Here is a 24,688-nt window from a genome sequence, read left to right as displayed (position 1 = left end):
GTGGCTGTGGCTCACCGTGAGGAAAAGGACACTGGCAGTAGAAGTTCTGGGAAGTACTCCTTCGCGTGAGCCCTCCCAGAGTCCACCATTAGCCCCACCAAAGAGCCGGGTAGGCTCCAGTGTTGGATCGCCTCAGGCCAAACAACCAACAGGGAGGGAACCCAGCCCCACCCATCAGCAGACAAGCTGATTAAAGTTTTACTGAGCTCTGCCCAGCACAGCAACCCCCAGCTCTACCCATCATCAGTCCCTCCCATCAGGAAACTTACACAAGCCTCTTCGATATCCTCATCCACTAGAGGGCAGACAGCAGAAGCAAGAAGAACTACAGTCCTGCAGGCTATGGAACAAAAACCACATTCACAGAAAGATAGACAAGATGAAAAGGCAGAGAGCTATGTACCAGATAAAGGAACAATATAAAACCCCAGAAAAACAAAAAAAAATGAAGTGGAGATAGGCAACCTTCCAGAAAAAGAATGCAAAAAAATGATAGTGAAGATGATCAAGGACCTCAGAAAAAGAATGGAGGCAAAGATCGAGAAGATGCAAGAAATGTTTAACAAAGACCTAGAAAAATTAAAGAAAAAACACCTACAAGAATTAAAGAACAAACAAACAGAGATGAACAATGCAATAACTGAAATGAAAAATACACTAGAAGGAATCAATAGCAGAATAACTGAGACAGAAGTATGGGTGAGTGACCTGGAAGATAAAATAGTGGAAATAACTACCGCAGAGCAGAATAAAGAAAAAAGAATGAAAAGAAATGAAGACAGCCTAAGAGACTTTGGGGACAACATTAAATACACCACCATTCTAATTACAGGGGTCCAAGAAGGAGAAGAGAGAGAGAAAGGACCCAGGAAAATATTTGAAGAGATTATAGTCGAAAACTTCCCTAACATGGGAAAGGAAATAACCACCCAAGTCCAGGAAGCACTGAGAGTCCCAAGGAGGATAAACCCAAGGAGAAACACGCAAAGACACATAGTAATCAAATTTACAAAAAATTAAAGACAAAGGAAACTTATTGAAAGCAACAAGGGAAAAATGAAAAATAACATACAAGGGAACTCCCATAAGGTTAACAGCTGATTTCTCAGCAGAAACTCTACAAGCCAGAAGGGAGTGGCATGATACACTTAAAGTGATGAAAGGGAAAAATCTGAAACCAAGATTACTCTCCCCAGCAAGGATCTCATTGAGATTCAAAGGAGAAATCAAAAGCTTTACAGACAGGCAACAGCTAAGACAATTCAGCACCACCAGACGAGCTTTGAAACAAATACTAAAGGAAATTCTCTAAGTGGGAAACACAAAAGAAGAAAAGGACCTACAAAAACAAACCCATAACAATTAAGAAAATGGTAATATGAACATATGTATGGATAATTACTTTTAACGTGAATGGATTAATGCTGCAACCAAAAGACACAGGCTCACTGAATGGATACAAAAACAAGACCCATATATATGCTGTCTAAAAGAGACCCACTTCAGACCTAGGGACACATACAGATTGAAAGTGAAGGGATGGAAAAAGATATTGCATGCAAATGGAAGTCAAAAGAAAGCTGTAGTAGCAATACTCATTTCAGATAAAATAGGCTTTAAAACAAAGAATGTTACAAGAGACAATGAAGGACACTACATAATGTTCAAGTGATGAATCCAAGAAGAAGATAGAACAACTGTAAATATATATACACCCAACATAGAAGCACCTCAATACATAAGGCAACTGCTAACAGCTATAAAAGAGGAAAACAACAGTAACACAATAATAGTGGGGGACGTTAACACCTCACTTACACCAATGGAGAGATCATCCAGACAGACAATTAATAAGGAAACACAAGCTTTAAATGACACAATAGACCAGATAGATTTAATTGCTATTTATATGACATTCCATCCAAAAAAAACATATTACACTTTCTTCTCAAATGCACATGGAACATTCTCGAAGATAGATCACATCTTGGGTAACAGATCAAGCCTCAGTAAATTTGAGAAAACTGAAATCATATCAAGCATCTTTTCTGACCACAATGTTATGAGATTACAAGTCAATTTCATGAGAAAAACTGTAAAAAACACAAACACATGGAAGCTAAACAATACGTTACTAAATAACCAAGAGATTACTGAAGAAATCAAAGAGGAAATTAAAAAATATCTAGTGACAAATTACAACAAAAACACGATGATTCAAAACCTATGGGATGCAGCAAAAGCAGTTCTAAGAGGGAAGTTTATAGCAATGAAAGCCTACCTCAAGAAACAAGAAAAATCTCAAATAAACAATCTAACCTTACACCTAAAGGAACTAGAGAAAGAAGAACAAACAAAACCCATAGTTAGTAAAAGGAAAGAAATCCTAAAGATCAGAGCAGAAATAAATGAAATAGAAGCAAAGAAAACAATAACAAAGATCAATAAAACTAAAAGCTGATTCTTTGAGAAGATAAACAAAATTGATAAACCATTAGCCACACTCATCAAGAAAAAGAGGGAGAGGACTCAAATCAATAAAATTAGAAATGGAAAAGGAGAAGTTACAACAGACACCGCAGAAATACAAAGCATCCTAAGAGACTGCTACAAGCAACTCTATGCCAGTAAAATGGACAACGTGGAGGAAATGGACAAATTCTTAGAAAGGTACAAACTTCCAAGACTGAACCAGGAAGAAATAGAAAATATAAACAGACCAATCACTAGTAATGAAATTGAAACTGTGATTAAAAATCTTCCAAACAACAGTCCAGGACCCAGATGACTTCACAGGTGAATTCTATCAGTTAGAGAAGAGCTAACCCCTATTCTTCTCAAACTCTTCACAAAACTTGCAGAAGAAGGAACACTCCCAAACTCATTCTATGAGAACACCATCACCCTGATACCAAAAACAGACAAAGATACTACCAAAAAAAAAAAAAATTACAGACCAATATCACTGATGAATATAGATGCAAAAATCCTCAACTAAACACTAGCAAACAGAATCCAACAACACATTAAAAGGATCATACACCATGATCATGTGGGATTTATCCCAGGGATGCAAGGATTCTTCAATATACACAAATCAATCAATGTGATACACCATATTAACAAATTGAAGAATAAAAACCATATGATCGTCTCAGTAGATGCAGAAAAAGCTTTTGACAAAATTCAACACCGATATATAATAAAAAAACTCTCCAGAAAGTAGGCATACAGGGGACCTACCACAGCATAATAAAGGCCATATATGACAAACCCACAGAAAACATCATTCTCAATGGTGAAAACTGTAAGCATTTCCTCTAAGATCAGGAATAAGACAAGAATGTCCACTCTTGCCACTATTATTCAACATAGTTTTGGAAGTCCTAGCCACGGCAATCAGAGAGGAAAAAGAAATAAAAGGAATACAAATTGGAAAAGAAGAAGTAAAAGTGTCACTGTTTGCAGATGACATAATAGTATACACAGAGCATCCTAAAGATGCCACCAGAAAACTACTAGAGCTAATCAATGAATTTGGTAAAGTTGCAGGATACAAAATTAATGCACAGAAATCTCTTGCATTCCTATACACTAACGATGAAAAATCTGAAAGAGAAATTAAGGAAACACTCACATTTACCATTACAACACAAAAAATAAAATACCTAGGAATAAACCTACCTAAGGAGGTAAAAGACCTGTATGCAGAAAACTATAAGACACTCATGAAAGAAATTAAAGATGATAAAAACAGATGGAGAGATAAACCATGCTCTTGGATTGGAAGAATCAACATCGTGAAAATGACTATACTACCCAAAGCCATCTACAGATTGAACGCAATCCCTATCAAATTACCAATGGCATTTATTACAGAACTAGAACAAAAAATCTTAAAATTTGTATGAAGACACAAAAGACCCCGAATAGCCAAAGCAGCCTTGAGGAAAAACACTGGAGCTGGAGGAATCAGACTCCCTGACTTCATACTATACTACAAAGCTACAGTAATCAAGACAATATGGTACTGGCACAAAAACAGAAATATAGATCAATGGAACCGGATAGAAAGATGAGAGATAAACCCATGCACATATGGTCACCTTATCTTTGATAAAGGAGGCAGGAATATACAGTGGAGAAAAGACAGCCTCTTCAATAAGTGGTGCTGGGAAAACTGGACAGGTACATGTAAAAGTATGAGATTAGATCACTCCCTAACACCATACACAAAAATAAGCTAAAAATGGATTAAAGACCTAAATGTAAGGCCAGAAACTATCAAACTCTTAGAGGAAAACATAGACAGAACACTCTATGACATAAATCACAGCAAGATCCTTTTTGACTCACCTCCTAGAGAAATGGAAATAAAAACAAAAATAAACAAATGGGACCTAATGAAACTTCAAAGCTTTTGCACAGCAAAGGAAACCATAAACAAGACCAAAAGACAACCCTCAGAATGGGAGAAAATATTTGCAAATGAAGCAACCGACAAAGGATTAATCTCCAAAATTTACAAGCAGCTCATGCAGCTCAATAACAAAAAAACAACCCAATCCAAAAATGGGCAGAAGACCTAAACAGACATTTCTCCAAAGAAGATATACAGACTGCCAACAAACACATGAAAGAATGCTCAACATCATTAATCATTAGGGAAATGCAAATCAAAACTACAATGAGATATCATCTCACACTGGTCAGAATGGCCATCATCAAAAAATCTAGAAACAATAAATCCTGGAGAGTGTGTGGAAAAAAGGGAACACTGCTGGTGGAAATGTGAATTGGTACAGCCACTATGGAGAACAGTATGGAGGTCCCTTAAAAAACTAAAAGTAGAACTACCATAGGACCCAGCAATCCCACTACTGGGCATATACCCTGAGAAAACCATAATTCAAAAAGAGTCATGTACCAAAATGTTCATTGCAGCTCTATTTACAATAGCCAGGAGATGGAAACAACCTAAGTGTCCATCAATGGATGAATGGATAAAGAAGATGTGGCACATATATACAATGGAATATTACTCAGCCATAAAAAGAAACGAAATTGTTATTTATAGTGAGGTGGATGGACCTAGAGTCTGTCATACAGAGTGAAGTAAGTCAGAAAAAGGAAAAGAAATACCGTATGCTAACACATATATATGGAATCTAAGAAAAAAAATTAAAAAGGTCATGAAGAACCTGGGGCAAGAAGGGAATAAAGACACAGATCTACTAGAGAATGGACTTGAGGATATGCAGATGGGGAAGGGTAAGCTGTGCCAAAGAGAGTGGCATGGACATATATACACTACCAAACGTAAAATAGATAGCTAGTGGGAAGCAGCCACATAGCACAGGGAGATCAGCTCGGTGCTTTGTGACCACCTAGAGTGTTTGGATAGGGAGGGTGAGAGAGAGAGGGACGCAAGAGGGAAGATATATGGGAACATATGTATATGTATAACTGATTCACTTTGTTATAAAGCAGAAACTAACACACCATTGTAGAGCAATAATACTTCAATAAAGATGTTAAAAAAAATAAAACCATAAGAGAATACTATGATCAGTTATAGCCAACAAACTGGACAACCTAGAAGAAATGGACAAATTTCTACAAACATAGAGCTTACAAAAACTGAGTCAAGAAGAAACAGACAATTTGAACAGACCAGTCACTAGATGTGAAATAAAATTTGCAATTAAAAAAAGACTCCCAGCAATCAAAATTCCAGGATGGGACAGCTCCACAGGGGAATTCTATCAAATGTATAAAGAAGAACTAATAACTGTCCTAATCAAACTATTCCAAAACTTTAAGAGGATAGAACACTCCCAGATTCATTCTACAAGGCCACACTTACTGTGATACCAAAACCATGCAAAGACACTACAAAGAAATTAAATTACAGGCCAGTATTTTTGATGAATATAGATGCAGAAATCTTCAACAAAATATTCACAAACTGAATCCAACAATACATAAAAAGGATCATATATCATGATCAAGTTGGATTTATTCCAGGGTCACAAGAGTTGTTCACATTCACAAATCAATCACTAGGATCCACCACATTTAGAAAAGGAAAGATAAAAATTATGATTGTCTCTATAGATACAGAAAAAATATTTAACAAAATTCAATATTTATCATAAAAACTCTCATCAAAGTTTGTATGGAGGGAACATATCTCAACATAATAAAGTTCATTTATGACAAACCCACAGCCAAATCATACTCAATTATGAAAAATGAAAGTTTTTCTTTAAAATCAGGAACAAGACAAGAATGCCCACTTTTGCTACTTCTGTTTAACATAGTGTTGGAAGTCCTAACCACAGCAATCAGACAAGAAAAAGTAATAAAATATATGCAGATTTTAAGAGGAAGAGGTAAAACTGTCACTATTTGCAGATGACATGACACTCTATATAGAGAACCCTAAAGTCTCCACCGAAGAACTATTAGAACTGATGTATTCAGAAAGGTTGCAGGATACAAGAATAATATACAGAAATCTGTTGTCTTTCTATACACTAGTAATGAAATATCAGAAAGAGAAAGTAAACAATCCTGTTTATAATCACATAAGAAAATAAAATACTTAGGAATAAACTTAACCAAGGAGGTGAGAGACCTGTACTCTGAAAAGTATAAAACACTGATAAAGGAAATTGAAGATGATCCAAAAAAATGGAAAGATATCCCATGCTCTTGGGTTGGAGGGAGTGATATTATTAAAATAGACATACTACCCAAAGCAATCTACAGATTTAAGCACTCTCTATCAAAATACCCATGACATTTTTCATAGAACTAGAACAAATAATCCTAAAACTTATATAGAATCACAAAAGATGCTGAATTGCCAAAGCAATCCTGAGTAAAAAGAACAAAGCTAGAGGCATAACCCTCCCAGACTTCAGACTATACTACAAAGCTACAGTAATCAAAACAACGTGGTATTGGCACAACAACAGACACATAGATTAATGGAATGGAACAGAACAGAGAGCCCAGAAATAAACCCACACACTTATGGTCAATTAACCAATGACAAAGGAGGCAAGAATATACAACGGAGAAAAGACACATAGTCCAGGGAAAACTGGACAGCTACATGTAAAAGAATGAAATTAAAACATTCTCTAACACTGTATGCAAAAATAAACTCTTAATGGATTAAAGACCTAAATGTAAGACTGGAAACCATAAAACTAGAAGAAAACGTAAGGGTAATGCTCTTTGATGTAAATTATAGCAATATTTTTTTGGATCTGTCTCCTAAAGCAAAGGAAATAAGAGCAAAAATAAACAGATTGGATCTAATTAAACATAAAACCCTTTGCACAACAAAGGAAACCATAGACAAAGCAAAAAGACAACCTACTCAATGGGAGAAAATATTTGTAAATATTTTTTACAAGGGGTAAGGGGTTAATAGCAAAAATATATAAACAGCTCATACAACTCAACTCAATACAGCAAAAAGAAACAACCCAATCAAAAAACAGACAGAAGACCTGAATGGATGTTTTTCCAAAGAAGACATACAGATGGCCAACAGGCATATGAAAAGATGCTCAACATCACTTTCGACTTAGTAGAGAAATGCAAATCAAAACCACAATGACGTATCACCTTACACCTGTCAGAATGGCCATCATCAAAATGTATACAAATAACAAATATTGAAGAGGATGTGGAGAAAAGGGAACCCTAGTACACTATTGGTGGGAATGTAAACTGGTGCAACCACCATGGGAAACAGTATGGAGATTCCTCAAAAAACTAAAAATAGAACTACCGTATGATCCAGTAATTCCACTCATGGGTATATATCTGGAAAAAATGAAATCACTAATTCAAAAACATACACGCACCCCAATGTTCATAGCAGCACCGTTTACAATAGCCAAGACATGGAAGCATCCCAGGTTCCCAGATGATTGGATTAAGAAGATGTGTTTTATATATGTGGTGGAATATTACTCAGCCATAAAAAAGAATGAAATTCTGCCATTTGCAGCAACATGGATGGACCTAGAGGATACAATGCTTAATGAAGTAAGTCAGACAAAGACAAAATACTGTATGATATTACCTACATGTGAAATCTAAATAATAATACGTATGGATGTCCATGCAAAACATAAAGACACACAGATAGAGAAACAAACTTATGGTTGCCAGAGGAGAGGGGGGGAAGGACAAGTTAGGGATATGAGATTAGCTGATACAAACTACTATATATAAAATAGATAAACAATAAGAATATACTGTATAGCATAGGAAATTGTGCCCATTATCTTACCTGTAATGGAGCATAATCTGCAAAAATACTGAATCAGTTGCCATATACCTGAATTTAACACAATATTATAGATCAACAAAAAATAAATTAATTTTAAAAAATAAGAGTAATGTGATAGGTTTCATATAGAATAAAATGTCCCTTGATAGTAAAAAAAAAACAACTGGAGTTTGGATAAAACAGTGCAGGAAAATCAAGAGGTATCCAGCCATGAGTTTAAAAGGACCTATGTTAAAAGGGTGGTAGTGAAATAGAAAAGAAAGACAGAAGGAAAAGGTATTTCATGGAAAGACTAGATTATGACTTTGGTGTATGGTGGAATAATGAAAATGAAAAAAACAGAAAAATCAAAAGAACCTGAAATTTTGAGTCTTTGATAATTGAGGGAACTTGATGAATTTAAAAATTAAAAAGAATGTAATGAAAACGTACAGGTTTGGCAAGATATTATTAAACGTCATTTGAGCCTTCTGAGTTTAGGGAGTAAATATCCAAGTAGAAATGTATAAAACCAGTTTGACCTAAGATGAAACAAGAGGTCAAGGCTATGGAAATAAATTTTAAAGTCCTGATTGTGTATGTTGCTCAATTTTTATGTGTACTTATGTCTCCCCAACCAGATTGTAGTATTGTAGAGAACAATGGCTAAATCTTACACTGCTTAGCTCAGTGCTATGCATGTTGGAGGTATTCAATAAATACTTTGAATACAGAAACATCACTGGCATAATGAAAACTTCTCAGAGGATATAAACTTGACCTGAAGTTTAATAGATGAGAAAGATATTCATCAGAGACATTGAGAGGGAACTTCAGAAAGAGGGAACTCCAGAAAGAGGGAACAAGTAGTGCATGAAAAGGAAAGAAGCTATGAAAGGACATGTTGTATTAAGGGAGCTGAAAGTAGGTCGTTCATTTTGTGGGGTTTTTTGTTTGTTTTTAATTTTATTTTATTTTATATTGGAGCATAGTTGATTAACATTGTTGTGTTAGTTTCAGATGTACAGCAAAGTGATTCAGTCATGCATATACATGTATCTATTCTTTTGCAATTTATTTTCCCATTTAGGTTATTACAGAATATTGAGCAGTGTTCCCTGTGCTATACAGTAGGTCCTTGTTGGTTATCTATTTTAAATAAAGTAGTGCATACATGTCAATCCCAAGTCTATCCCTCCACCCCACCCTTCCCCGCTGGTAACCATAAGTTCATAGGTAGTTCATTTTGTCTAGTGTGTACAGTGAGAAATTGTAGGCAGTTAGGTTGTTTAGAAAGGAAACCATGAGTTAAATCATGAAGAGCCTTGTTAAGGAGTTTGTCCTAAAAACAATTGCTGAAAAATTTGAAGAAAGCATATAACATTTACATTTTAGAAATATTGCCAGAATGAGAAAGAGTAAGGTAAGACTAAAAGTGGGAAAATCAGATAAAATGGTACTTTATTTAATGAAAACAATGGCTTCTTAAGACCTGTTTAGGAGGTAGAATCAATGTGATTTGGTAATTTTTTAAGAACTGAAAAGTGAATGGGAGGAATCAAGGATGACTCTGGAGATGGAGTTTGGTCAGTTAATGGATAGTGAAACCATGTAACAAAATAAGGACCATTCAGTACAAAGAGGTTTAAGGGAGAGAGTAACTGGAAGAATGATGATAAACTGTGAGTTTGAGTTACTTATGGGCTACTCTGGAGTCAATTTCTCATTTGTAAGATGTCTGGGCCGTGAATATAGATATGATAGCTGTCAATGAATGGATAAAGTTAAAGCCATGGTTCAATACCAACCAGTGGGGGTCTTGGTTCAGCTAAACAATCAAACTCCCATGACTACAATAGACCAGGTTTGCCTCAATTAGAAGACATAAAACATTGCATGTCGATAGGCAACATTCTTCAACAGGAGGACTTCTCATGGCATGCCACAAAACAGTCAAAGTGCTGATCTTTGCTGTGCCCCTATTCCCACAAGTGATGACATCACAATGAGCAGACAGCCACCCTGGGTTAGAAATCCCATGTTCCAAACAGAAGCCAATATTTCTTGTAATGGCTCTATATGAATAGTTTCCATGCAAGAGATATGTCCAGTTATAAGAATTACCACACTCAGGGAAACCTAAAGCTATAGCTTCCTACCAGGTATCTATGATTTATTCACAGTTGTCCGAGTACAGATAGAGTTTACCAATAAAGGGTCATTTTTTACATAGTCAATGTGCCTGAAACACAGTTCAAGTCCTGCTAGTAATCCAGGGAACAGAGTTAGAAAATTAACCCAAAGTTGAATTGGTCCACAGAGGATGGATTTTGTTAACCCTTCACTCAGATACAGATACAGATAAGATCACACAGACAGTATAAATAAGATTACACAGAGTATGGATATATAAGCAAAGAAGAGGATGACATAACTCTCAAAAATTCCAGCATATCCAAGCAAAGAAAGAAGAGCTCAAAAAGACCCTGAGAAGAAACAACCAGAGAAGTCAGAAAATAACCAGAAATGTATGATGATATGGAAATAAAGGGAACTAAAGTCAGGAAAGATAGTGGTCAAGAAGTGTCTAGGTCTGCAATTAGGTCAATTAGTTAATCGCTAGCAAAAGCAGTACATTGGAACAGTAGAGGTAGAAGCCAGATAGCAGTAAGTTAAGGATCAAATGGAAGTTGTGGCAGTGAACACAGTATAATTTTAGAGTACTCTGTGGAAAGTTTTATCTGAAAAGGAAGATGACAGACAATTAGTGGGGATGGGGGGTTAGGGTCAAGGGGAATTTAGAGTGATAAAAAATTCCAAATCATTTAGTATAGAAGTAATGTGCATTTTTGTATACAGGTTTTCTTCACTATTAGATTTCTTTTTCTGTGCATTATTACCCTTTGTGTTATCAGACATTTTCAATTAAAAAAGCTCTTTTGCATTATGAATGAAAAGATAGACTTTTTTGTTCAACAATGTCTCTTCTAAGACTTCCTTAAAGTCTTAGAAGAGATAACGCGTCAGACAATTTTGATTTCCCTGTAGCAAACAAACATATAGTTATTATACCAAATCTTGCTAGGACCATTATATCAACTTTGTTTTATGAGAAATTATCTCCATTCTAAATTAGAATACATAGTTTTCAGTTGTTATTGTAATATACTATTATGACTATGACTTCATGATATTTATATCTACCTATACATACACACACATAAATTTTATGTGTTTGGAAAACAAATGTATATAATTTATAGAGAGAACACTATTGTTTACTTATTTAAAAGTTGAACTCCTCTCCACAGATAACTAACAGTATTAAATCATGTATGTGAAAATGCTTTGTAAACTATAAAATGCTATACTATAAATATGACAGCTTGGAATATTAAAGATCAAGTATTAGGTTAATAGAAATATTTATATGTACTGTTATTGAAAATATAATTAAACTACAAATACTTATAAGCTATTGTCACATTAAAAATACATTTTCTGTACAATATAAGCCTAAAATGTGTTAGAGAATAAAGTAATGTCAAGAAACAGGGAGCTTCCAAAGAAGGGGAGGTATATCAGTACTCACAAATGATTGTTCTAATGTAGAAAATATTAGTTGTAGATTAAAATAATTTAAGATGTTGTAATGTGATAATCTAAAGGAGAAAAAAAGTTGTATGAAAAAAATGGAGGGCATTCAATGCTTAAGCCTCAAGAAAAATCAGAGACTTATGTCCATATGAAAATAAAAGCTACTTAGGAAATAATGAGATATAAGAATATTAATAAATGACTAATAAAATAAAAGCCTTCCATCACAACCAAATCCTTATCACAAAGATAATGTACTTGACCGTTCTTCTGGTAGATGTAGGGTAAAATAAGCTATATTTTCCCCATATTTTTATACTTTAAAATGATGTTATTAGATATCTATCTCCAATATCCATGTATTTGTGGTGAGACAGTTGATCCTGAACCACAGGCTACCCTGAGAAATCTGACCAGAGCTAAGCAGTAATCTATTTGACCTCTTTTTGCCCTTTGTACCAGTACTTTAAACCAGATTTTCTAGCCCATATTCATTATCTGTATGACTATCAGACTTCTGAGAGGTGAAAATACTCTAAGAGCAAGGAATGAGAAAGAGGAACCTGAATAAGTAGGCTATGTACATTTCTCAGCTCATGAGAGGACACTGGGTGATCAGAAGAACATCATGCATGGACCCTCAGAACAAAACATAATATGAATTGAAAGCCTCGAGGCAGCCCAATAAATCAAAAAACCATCTTAATAAGGCTGTCTCTCTACTTCCTGTTCAAATGCTTTTCCACCTGTGCAGATCCATTCCTGCCTGTCCAGCTGTCTCCATACCTGATCCCCTCTTACCTAATCAGCTGTCTCCTTTAAGAGCCCCATTGCTGTCCCACCATTCCCAAATTCTTCCTAGCTATCCAACTGTTTCTCCCACCCACCAGCCCCATACCCTGCCTATCTGTCCATCTGTCCCTTCTACTCTTCCAAAGAACTTCTTACCAGCCCCATTACTGTCCTACCCAATCAAATATCTTCCTCGCCCTCCAGCCCCAGTTACTTCCAGCTTTTCTAGCAGTTTCCCTCGTCTACCAGCCCCAATTCCTTCTGCCCAATTCCTATTTACCCCACCCACCCCGAGGTTCACCAGTCATTCCTGATTCTGACTCACAGAGTAAGTTATTTTACAAAACTTTCAGACCCAAACATTTCCTTCCAGCACAACGTTCTACCCCAACCACTCTAATGCCGGCCCTTGTTCATCATTCCCTTCCAGCTCAACTGATTGTTTCCCCAAACCCTTTGGAAGGTCTCCCAGTTTTGAAGCCTTCCTGTTTGTCCAGTCATCCCCCTCATCAACCTATCCCCACTCTTTCTTCTATCACTCCATTGCCTGAATATCCTGCTAGCTTAGATCATTTTCAGTCAGTCCAGCAATCTGTTCCACAAACCATAACATTATCAAATCTGCCCCAGGCCTTTGTAGATCATCCACCTACAACAGTTTTCTCCCATCCACCTCCCTGTCATTCTCCATCCTCTTCTTTGTCTTCATCTTCTACTTCCATATCCTCTTCTTCATCCTCTGTACAGTTTCCTTCCTCCTCATCTGTTTTTTCCTCTCCTTCACCTTCCACTTCTACCTCTCCATTCTTACCGCTTTCATTTATCCCTTTTTCCTCTCCTTTGCATTCATCTCCCTCTCTGTATTTGCCTCCAACAAATTTAGATTTCCCGCCTCTAATTCCTCCTGTTTCTTCTTCCTTTATGATTTCTTCTTCCCATGCTTCACTCTTCCTCTCTTTCTACCTCCCCATCTCCTTTTATTCCTATCCATTCCTTCAACCCTCCTCACGAATTGAAAGTAGAGAAGAGAAGAGAAGCAAGTGGAGTAGAGAAGAAAGAAATAGAGAAGAAAAAGTTGACAGATGACAACCTTAAAGGTAAAAAAAAATTAGTTTATTAGGTATTTTGTAGATTTAGCAATACTTCATTTGGGAAGGGTGACTGAAGAGGAAGGAATATGTAAGAGTATAAGAGTAGGAAACCTAAAACCAAGAGAGAGAAACATATTCTCAGTGTTCAGGAACTTGTGTTAGGTACCTTTTTGCTCTTGTTGATCCCTCTGTGGTCACAAAAATGATAGTCAGGAATCTAGTAATCATTGACTTTGACTATTCCAGTCTGTCCAAATAAAGATATATATGGGTATTGGAGATAGATATATGTCACATGTGGCCAAGTGTCACCTTCCAAAACATTTGAATCCTCATTGAACTGGGAATAATTCCAATGAATTGGGAATAAATACCCTTGGGGTTCTCACTACTGCCCCTAATGCAACAGCAGTCAGCTATTTGATATACTTCACCCCCAAAAAAGAAATTATTCCTTTGTTCTTTTCTTTTCACTTTGTACATATATTGAAATGTTACATGCTATAAGTTTCCAGAAGATGTGAAATTCTAAAAGAAGATGATGTCATCCACTAATAATTTGCGGATGGCACTTTAACACACTAAAAATAAAGGTAGCCCCCTCTGTGGCATGAAAACCATGCTTATATTTGTGGTACAACTGAAAATAAATATGTACACTCTTCTCCATGCAATAAAATCCAAGCTTCCAAAACTAGTAAAGTTAGATGGAAATTCCTGTCTACCCTAACAAGAAATTTTATTTTCTATCTGCTTGAATCTTCAACCAACTCTATTAGGGTTATAGGGATACCTACCATCCATGACATCAACTCAGAACTAAGGGTATGCAGCATATCATTATCCAGATAGGAATTCTCTTAAAGAGCTGAGGACTAACTCTATACATCTACAGGAATTACTTCTATATCTATCCCAAACAGTAGATAGAGGAATAGGATTTAATAATCAGAGCCATGAATAATTGGATATTCCTACATGAAGACGGAGTGCTTTATTGGCACTGTAATCTCACATCCACTTTTATTCTACTGTTGACTCCTTGAAATTCCCATTCTAATATGTCTATATATTTCTCCAATATCCTTATATGTGATTATCTGGACACACACACACACACACACACACACACACACACATACATATGAATATATCATATGTATGCTAACTTTATTTAAATGTACTAAACATTTTTTATGTATGGTTCACAGAGTCATAGATAATTCCTTGCCTTCATCATTGTCAAAAAATGATCACAAGCATCAGAAACATCTATCCAAAATCAATTCTGATAAAGAAATGAAGGAAAACAGCAAGGCAAACTTGACTACTAACAAAGATGCATTCCAGCTTAAACTGGAGGAAACTCAGAAACTCCTAGAAGATCAGCATCTAAGCAGTTTGCAAGTATGAAACTCTAAATACATTATTAATATTTTAATATCTAGCAATAATTCTGTCCCATTTTTGCAGTGTTCTCCACTAAAGAAATGTATACCACTAGCCAAGGGTGTGTTTAGATGAATCAGCACAAATTCATCACAGATACTAATGAAATAAGTTTTTAATATTTTTTTAACCTTTTACTCCATTTTTCTCTCTGCTTTTATTCTTATTTTTCCATCTCTCATATTTAGAAAAATATGCTTTATGGATGCTATTTTCTGAAAAACATGAAAGCTATTTGAAAGTATAATGTAATATAAGTAACATTATTAAAGACTGGATTATAAAAAGCAACTTGAAAATTATAATACATATGGACATAAGGTTCTTAATGAAAATATGGCACAATTAGCTAGAAATGGCGTCTCTATTCTGACTCTAATATGGTATTTACTTTGGTTTTTCCCACAAATGAGCATGGAGTTCATACTACATTTCCTGAAATATTCATGCACTTTATTTTTTATGAGTAATTACACACAGTTATGAGATTCTTAGTAGGCTGATATCAAGATTAAATTCATAACCTTGGCCTAATTTATCCAATAACTGAGCAATTATGGCAAGACTAGAAAAGCGAAGCAGGAGACTTCTGGCTATGATGAAGTGCCTTCCTGCCTATAATTCTATAATTCTGAATAAATAATATGAAACAATTATTTTTAGACAGTATAGAACAGGTAGTATAAGATATGATCACTAAAAATAAGGGAAACAAATGAGGTAAGCCCTAAGATTACATAAGCTTTTTACCTGTACATGTCCTCTGGAAAAGCCTAAAAAAATTCCACAGGTATTCCAACTACCTGTCAAAAAAAAACCCAACCCTTTCTAAAGAAGATTGACATCTAAACATTCAGCATAATGTTCACAACGTCCAACACTCAATCAGAACTTACTAGACATATGAAAAAGCAGAAACCTGTATGGCCCATAACCAGGAGAAAAATTAGCCAATATAATCAGACACATAAATGACAGAGATAACAGAATTATTAGGCAAGAATTTAAAATAACTTTTTAAATATTTTCAAGGAATTAAAGAAAAATGAACATAATGAAAATGGAATTTTTGGAAGAACCAAATAGAACTTCTAGATCTGAAAACATATTATCTGAGATTAAAATTACACTGGATGGACTTAACAGAGCAGGCATTATGGACAAAAAGATCAGTGGACCGAAATCATCCAAACTGAAGCATTGGGAGAAAAAAGACGGAAAAAATATATAACAAAATGTTAGTGACCTGAGGAACAATATCTAAATCTAACATACATTTAATTTAAATCTCACAAGGGGTAGAGGGAACCTTTAAAGAAAACAGTGGCTGAAAATGTTTCAAACTTGATGAAACTATGAATCCACAAATCAAAGAAGCTCAACAAACTCCAAGAAGGATAAGTGTGCACCCATGTGCATGTGCGCACACACCCTTCATAAAAGCACATGAAAATTAGATTAAGCTGGGGGGGGGGGAAGATGTATTATGTGCAGGTGAACAAAGATAAGATGGACCATACTAATTTCAAGCCAGAAGACAGTGAAACAATATTTTTAAAGTTCTGAGAAAAAAACATATGACCAACTTATAATCTATATCTAACTAAAATGTCCTTCTAAATGTCCTTCTAAAATGAAGGCAAAATAGGCATTTTCAAACAAACATCAGCTGAACACCACCACCAGTATCTGCACTATAAGAAATGCTCCCAGAAATTTTTCAGGCAGAATGAAAATGATAACAGATGAAAACTCAGATCTATAGTGACAGAAAACAGATTAGTGGTTGTTAATGGGTAAGTATTGACTACAAAGAAGCATGATGGAAATTTCAACAGATGGAAAGGTTCTAAAATATTTCAGTATGATGGTTTCGAACTATACATTTTAAATGAGTGCATTTTATTGTAGATAAGTATATCTCAATAAAGTTGATTTAAAGACTAAAACACAAGGCATGTTAAGTCTAGTACAGTTTTTATCAGTAACTTACAAGCAAAACTTGAAGCTGATCATAATGTTTCACTTTTTAGTATAAGAAAATTTCTGAGGGAAAAAATAGTATAATTTAGTGAAATCAGAAGTTGATGAATTTCTTCTGAGGTGCTTTGGGAAATGAAGCCATCACAGACATATGCGAAGAGAAATCTTAAAGCCATGAACATCACACTTACAGCTAGAAGGACCTTCTAACCCAGATTTCTATATCTCATTAGATGCAATCTCAAAGAAATTCATATTAGAGTCATAGAGGTTTTAGGAGCCTCATTATCAATTAATACAACTCAATTCCAAAAACAGGCACTGAAGAAGCTGTGCTTTGATTTGTTCTAGTTAGGTAGAGTGACAATCTCTTTAAAAAGATATCACAGTACTGAAGGATGTGACAGGCAGGGAGTAAATGCTAGTAATAACAAACTCTTATGAATCATTTTCTAAACATTTCACAATAATATATCAATAAGCATGAACTATACAAAGTAAAATATTTTATATGTAACTGATTTCGTTGGTTTCTCAGTTTATTTGGGGGGCTATAAAAATAATAAATTTTTGTTTAATACCAAAATATTTAAATTTTCTAAAATTTTAAGGGAACTAATTTTCTTTGAGTCTTCTTGACTAGATTAACAATTTAAAGTCTTCTTGAATTTATTTCTACATATGTGATACAGATTAATGCATTCTAAACATATGTCATATATGTGAGAAATTAGAAATAGTTTTAAACATTGACTATACTTTGAAGTGATCATGAAATTTTATTAAAAACTGATAATTTCCATGAAATTTCATTGAAGTAGCGATAAGAACATGTAAGGAATTCATAGAAATTATTACTGTGCTAAATCTCCAAAAACGAGTCATTAAAATCAATCCTAAATCCACATTAGAGTTACCTGGGGAATTTAAAAATAATAATAATACCACCAGTACCTGGACCCCATCCAAGTATTCAATCAGCAGGACCTGGCATGTTTTTACAAAGCTTCTTATGTGGTTCTAATATGCAGCCAGAGTTGAGAACGCTATTATACAGACCATGAGATTAACTTTTATAAAAAGATGTAGCCTGACCAATAGGAAGCTCATATTAGAGTCATAGGGCTTTTAGGAGCCTCGTTCACGTCCAGTGAAGGTTTCAGGAAAAACATACCATTTGTAAATTACTATTTTTCAGAATTTCACATGCCATTATGAAATCTTCAAGAAACTCCATTCTCTGAATGGAATAGCAATAGCAAAATTATTTTTTAAGCTATAACTATGGCTAGGATAATTAAGTAATTATCAATACTTTAAGGTGAAGAAATTAAGGCACACACACTTTATTGTAAGTCTTTGTTGGCTCCCTCTTTTTCACTCTGAGGACTACTCCAGGGATATAGATTATTTATATACCTATACGGTTTGTAGTCGTACTACTCTATTTTATATGCCAAATAGAATTGGGCTCAGTAACAATGGTGTGTTGAATCATTAATTTTGGCACTTAAAATTTTCTAAGCTATAAAACAATGTTCTTTTTTTTCTTTCAGAAATTTTGTGATGAAGTTAATCATATAACAAATTCTGAAACCCTCTCAAGTATAGACAGTCTTGAGGCTAGGGAATGTGAAGAAATATATTTAAAACTTAATAAGGAGCCTTCTACATCAATCCAGCAGCAGAATTCTATTTCCCTCAAATCCGCAAATCTTCAATCAACTAATCTAAGCTGCTTTGATGAAGATAAGCTGTCATTCTCTAAAACTCAATATATAAATAATTGGCTTATAAATTTAGATGATCCAAACACTCAGACTGTCACACCTTTCTCAGATATTTTAAGTAAACCTAATGTTCTACCTTCACGTAAATGTCTTAATAGTGAAGAACAAAATTCATCTGCTCTGAGTAGAACTGTGGAAAGAGCCACAAATACTGCTAACAATTCAGTAGCCTTTGTATATAGTCCACCCATATTTGTAAAAGATATAAAAAGCAAAAAGACCTCTGAAACTAGTGCTATGAGGACAACTGACACCAATCCTGGATCATTCAAAAGGGAGAGACCATTAGTTACTGAGAGCCCAACATTTAAATTCAGCAAAGCCCAGGCCAATCCAGATTCTCCAACCCAGGAAATGGCAACAATTTCAGACCAAGAGAAATATTCTGAATTGACTCAAGAAAATAGAACTACTTCAGTACCCACTTCATTTGTACCTGTGGCAAAACCTTTAGTTTTGCCATCGAATACACAATCAGCTAGGCCTTTACCCAAAAAAAGTATACATATAAAAGAAATTGACCCAGTGCAGTGTTCTGATAAGTTAGGGGAAATGAAAGACATTAAAGATGAAAAGATAAGATATTCTAACTGTGATGAGGAAGAGTTGTCTTTATTTTCAGATAATTTTCAAGCTGGCTGTATACCTTACAACTCTGACTCAAAAGATAAAAAACAGAAAATAGCTGAAGCATCAACATCATTGTATAGTATAATTTCTAATTGTGACTTAGTTGGTCAGCACAAGAAAATGAAATGCAATATTCATGAGAGAAATGGTGTGAGGTTTCTTAAAAGTATTTTAAAGAAAGAATCTAAATATGAACATGATTATTTTAAGGCACTGGTTACAAACCAAGGCTTTAAGTTAGGAAATCAAAAAGCAGCAGATATCAGAGATAGTATTGAATTAACAAAAGAAAAAGGGAAAAGTGCAGAAATTCCAAAGATTATTAAAAAACTGAGATGGATTGATGAAACTGAAGATACAGAAAAACATGTTGAAGATAATCATTCACTGAAAAATAGAATAGGAATAACTCAACAGTGGTCTCAACAATTCCACATTCAAACTAAAAGTGTTGCTGCCAGCAACATTACTAGTATTATTCCTGCTTCTTCTGTGAATTCTGCTGATAAGAAAAAGCCCAAGGATGATTTTATCTCTGAAAATGTCACTGCTTTAGGAGGATCTGGAATAGACCATGTGCCTTTGAACTGCTTTATACCTTCAGGTTATAACATTGCTAAACAAGCCTGGCCAGACTCAAAAGAAGAGGAAAGTAAATCCCCTGTAAATAGTGGTGGTTCTAAAACTCAGAAAACTAATCCACAAAAGGGTGGAGCAAAAGTAATTAGAAGAACAAGATCTGCTAAAGTTCAATCAGGCTTTATATATACGAACAGAAAAGGCGCTGTTATTCGACCACAGTCTGCGAGCAAAGCCAACACATTTTTACAAGCTCAGGGTAAATTAATTGTGCCTCATCCTCCTCCTAAATCTCAATTAAATATTAGAAGTTGTAAAAATATACAAGTATCTCAGTATCAAACTGTAATGCCTGAAAATTCTCAAAACATCAGTACATGTGACTATGTTAATTCAAAACATGTGCTTCCAACAGAACACAAGTTAAATCAGTGGAATCAAGAAAGTAGTCTTCCACTCTCACATGTTTGTCCTGACTTAGTCACTGCGATGCCATCTCTACCATATTGTTCTTCTGAGTGCCAAACTTTAGCAAAAATAAATCATTCAAATGGCAATCAAATGGTTGCCCAGCAAGATGGGACATTATATTACACCCAAAGATGTCCAGCATATGAAGAAAGTCATTCCTCTGTGACTCTTAAAACTACTAAAGAAGAATTTGTTCCCTTGTGGAAAATACAGCATAATATTCTGGGTCAAAATGAAAAGGCCGCTGGTAAGAATAAATTTATATATTTTTATAGGTAAAAAGTACAAGTTTTTAAATTCATGTGAACTTTCTCTTCTTGAGATATGGCAATATGCACCTTATAAGATATTAATATTAAATAATAACAGCTTTATAGAAATAACTTATCACCCTTAATATTGTACCCTTGTCTATCTAGTAGCTATTGCTTTTAAGCGAATGACCCAACCTTTGCTCAACTAAAACTAGAAACTTTTGCCAACCTCCATTTTTTCCATGACTTTTCTTGTTAGTTTAAAAATAAATTCTGTTATTATCCCAATATTACAGTCAAAATTTCTGTCAAGTAAGCACAGTGAAAAATGTTGTTTAAAATATTCTAAATAGGTGAATAAATGTGATTATAATACTTTTCTTTATTATTCTTTAAAATGTTTGTTAAATTTAATTGTTATAAGCTAATAATAGGTGTGCCTACCCCTCTCATTCTCTTTCCAAAAGAGTGGCAACTTTACTTTTATCTGTTATGTATGTAGGGTTTCATATGGAGAAAAAATGATAGCATTCCTTTAAACATTTTTGAAAATTAATTCTCTATATTATGCCTTTGCCCTTAGTAGCTGGTTGATGCCTCATGAAGCTACTTTCCTCTAAGCAAATGGACTATAGGCCCATAAATTTTCCTACCAGTAGAAATCAATTGCCTATTCAGAAATAGATAAGACTTGGGAAACATCAGAAAAGCAACCCTTTTCTTCTCCCAAAGGTATAAATAAATATAAAGAGGATATAATGAGGTAGTTAGTTTAAATTTAAACTATTTAAAGCCTTCTTCAATTAGACCATGAAATTTTAAGGACAAGGGACTATTTTTATAATTCTTCACCTTATCCCCAGGTTTTAACACTGCCTGGCACTTAGTAGGCATCCAGTCTTTTCTTGAATTGAATGGACACAAGCCAGATTAGCAGATGGGAAGCTAAATGCAAAGACCTTAATCTAAACCTAGATTTTTAACTATTATTTCTCTCACTAAAAGGTTTCATTTTCTTTTTATCCAGCCACTTCACAATGTAACTTCAGTTTTCACACTCCTTCCAGAAAATGAAAGCATCATGTAGATTTGATATTTTAAAGGAAATTATGGTAAATAAATTATAATGGTTGCCTTTCTTGAATTCCTACTCTGTGCCAGTTATAGTGCTAAGTGCTTTACAATTATTGTCTCATTTAAACCTCACAGCAACCCTGACAAATAAGTATTTTTTAAAACCCCATTTTGCAAAGAAGGAAATAGAATTGCCCAAGGTCATGAGCTAGGAAATAGCAAAAATGGTACTTTCATTCAAATATCTATGGCTCCAAGTCCCATAGTTTTTCTACTAAAACTATGAAATAAATATAATTATTAAGTGAACATGTATCAGAGTCTGAGCTGATCAGGAAAAATATTAGGAAATATAGTTTCCCAATAGCTCAAGCATAAAAGGGTAACATATGAAAATTATGATCTCCTTCTCTGCTAAAAGAAATATATATATATATATATATATATATAAAATCTAAAACACCAATATTTTTCTAACATTTAACCAAAGTAGGTAATAGTTCTTAGGGGTCTTTGTATGATGAACACTGGAAAATGTAATGAATTTTAACATTTTTTGCCATGTTTTTAAAGAGATAGAAATATTGAAATTGTTATATATGTCTATACTTATTTTTTTGTTCATTGTTTTGCTTTTATTGAAGTATAGTTGATTTACAATATATTAGTTTCAGGTGTACATCATAGTGATTCAATATTTTTATAGATTATACTTTAAAGTTATTGAATATGATGGCTATATTTTCCTGTGCTGTACAATATATCCTTGTTGCTTATCTATTTTATACATAGTAGTTTGTATCTCTTAATTCCATACCCCTGTCTTGCCTCTCCCCCATTCCCTCTTCCCTCAAACCACTAGTTTGTTCTCTACATCTGTGAGTCTGTTTTGTTATATAGATTCATTTGTTTTATTTTTTAGATTCCGCATATAAATGATAACAGAGTATCTGACTTTCTCTGTCTGGCTTATTTCACTAAGTATAATACTCTCTAGGTCCATCCATGTTATTGCAAATGACAGAATCTCATTCTTTTTTGTGGCTGAGTAATATTCCATTATGCACTGCTTCCATATCCTGGCTATTGTAAATAATGCTGCTATGAACATTGGGGTGAAGTAGCTTTTCAAATTCGTGTCTTCGCTTTCATCAGACATATATCGAGGAGTGAAAGTAGTTCTATTTTTAGTTTTTTGAGGAAGCTTCATGCTGTTTTCCATAGTGACTGCAGCAATTTACATTCCCACCAACAGTGTATGAGGGTTCCCTTTTCTCCACATCCTCTCCAACATTTGTTATTTGTAGACTTTTCGGTGATAGCCATTCTGACAGATGTGAGGTCATATTTCATTGTGGTTTTGATGTGCATTTCTCTACTAATTCTAAAGTGATGTTGAGCATCTTTTCACATGCCTGTTGGCCATCCATATGTCTTCTTTGGAAAAATATCTGTGCAGGTCTTCTGCTTTTTTTTTTTTTTTTGATTGGGTTTTTTGCTGTTGAGTTGTATGAGCTATTTATATATTTTAGATATTAATCCCTTATTGGTCATATCATTTACAAGTATTTTCTCCCATTCATGAGGTTGTCTTTTCATTTTGTTGATGGTTTCCTTTGCTGTGCAAAAGCTTTTAAGTTTAATTAGATTCCATTTGTTTATTTTTGCTCTTATTTCCTTTGCTTTAGGAGACAAAGCCAAAAAAATATTTCAATGATTTCTGTCAAAGAGTATTATGCCTATGTTTTCTTCTAGGAGTTTCCAGTCTTACATTTAGGTCTTTAATCCATTTTGATTTTATTTTTGTATACGGTATTAGAGAATGTTCTAATTTCATTCTTTAACATGTAGCAGTCCAGTTTTCCCAGTGCCACTTATGGAAGAGACAGTCTTTTCTCCATTGTACATTCTTGCCTCCTTTGAAGTAGGTTAATAGACCATAAGTGCATGGGTTTATTTCTGGGCTCTCTATTCTGTTCCATTGTTCTATGTGTCTGTTTTTGTGCCAATACCACTCTGTTTTGTTGTACATGTCTATACTTCTTAATACTGTAATTGTACTTGGAAAATCTAATACTAACAGGATTACATCTGTTCAGTATTACATTACTGAACATCTTTGTATGTTCAGTCATTCAAGCTTTTTTTTTTCAAAACTATTTAAATATTAAACATTTCAAATGAACCCTTTGCTAATACTGGATTATAGTTCAGTGAGCATCTATTCATTTTTTTTGTACTCTCCTATTTGCCAGGTCACTTTTATTCTCACAGTGTACCCAGAGTTGACAATTGTGGAGGGCATCTTGCTCTCCATTAGCCAGAACTCTCCAGCAAAACTCTCAGTAAAAACTCTATTTCCGTGAGACCCAAGTCATTCAACTATGCCAACTCCTGATCTCTCAAGTAATTTTTCCCCTGAAAGAGGACTTTGGCATCTGGTTCACAGTCATTCTTTATTGGAAAAGTCTTTGCCAATATACTGGTGATTCAGTATTGATGTGAATGAACAATCCAATGCCCTGATCTCTCTCAATCCTTTCTCACCTCTAATGAATTTCTCTACCATTCTGCCTCAAGTACCCATTCCTTTTGTCATACTCTGGACCAGGTCAACATCAATAACTTATTTCTAAAATCAGTAATTATTTACATCCTTCTCTCTGACTACAATATGCTTTT

General features: G+C 34.5%; 1 protein-coding gene across 1 annotated transcript in view; it reads left to right on the top strand.

Moving 5' to 3' along the window:
• The window catches only part of CEP126 (centrosomal protein 126), a gene marked incomplete at both ends in the record, with an annotated part of 103,866 nt that overhangs the window by 50,308 nt on the left and 28,870 nt on the right, over positions 1 to 24,688 (top strand). The window contains 2 exons of the mRNA XM_082660336.1: positions 14,988 to 15,183; positions 18,765 to 20,925. Coding sequence (XP_082516462.1) covers positions 14,988 to 15,183; positions 18,765 to 20,925 — 2,357 coding nt within the window. The remainder of the gene's footprint in view (positions 1 to 14,987; positions 15,184 to 18,764; positions 20,926 to 24,688) is intronic.

The sequence above is a fragment of the Grampus griseus genome, assembly GCF_964374135.1.
Source record: "Grampus griseus genome assembly, chromosome: 8".
Lineage (NCBI taxonomy): Eukaryota > Metazoa > Chordata > Mammalia > Artiodactyla > Delphinidae > Grampus > Grampus griseus.
Note: the sequence above shows the minus strand (reverse complement) of the source record. Positions and strands in the feature narration are given on the sequence as shown.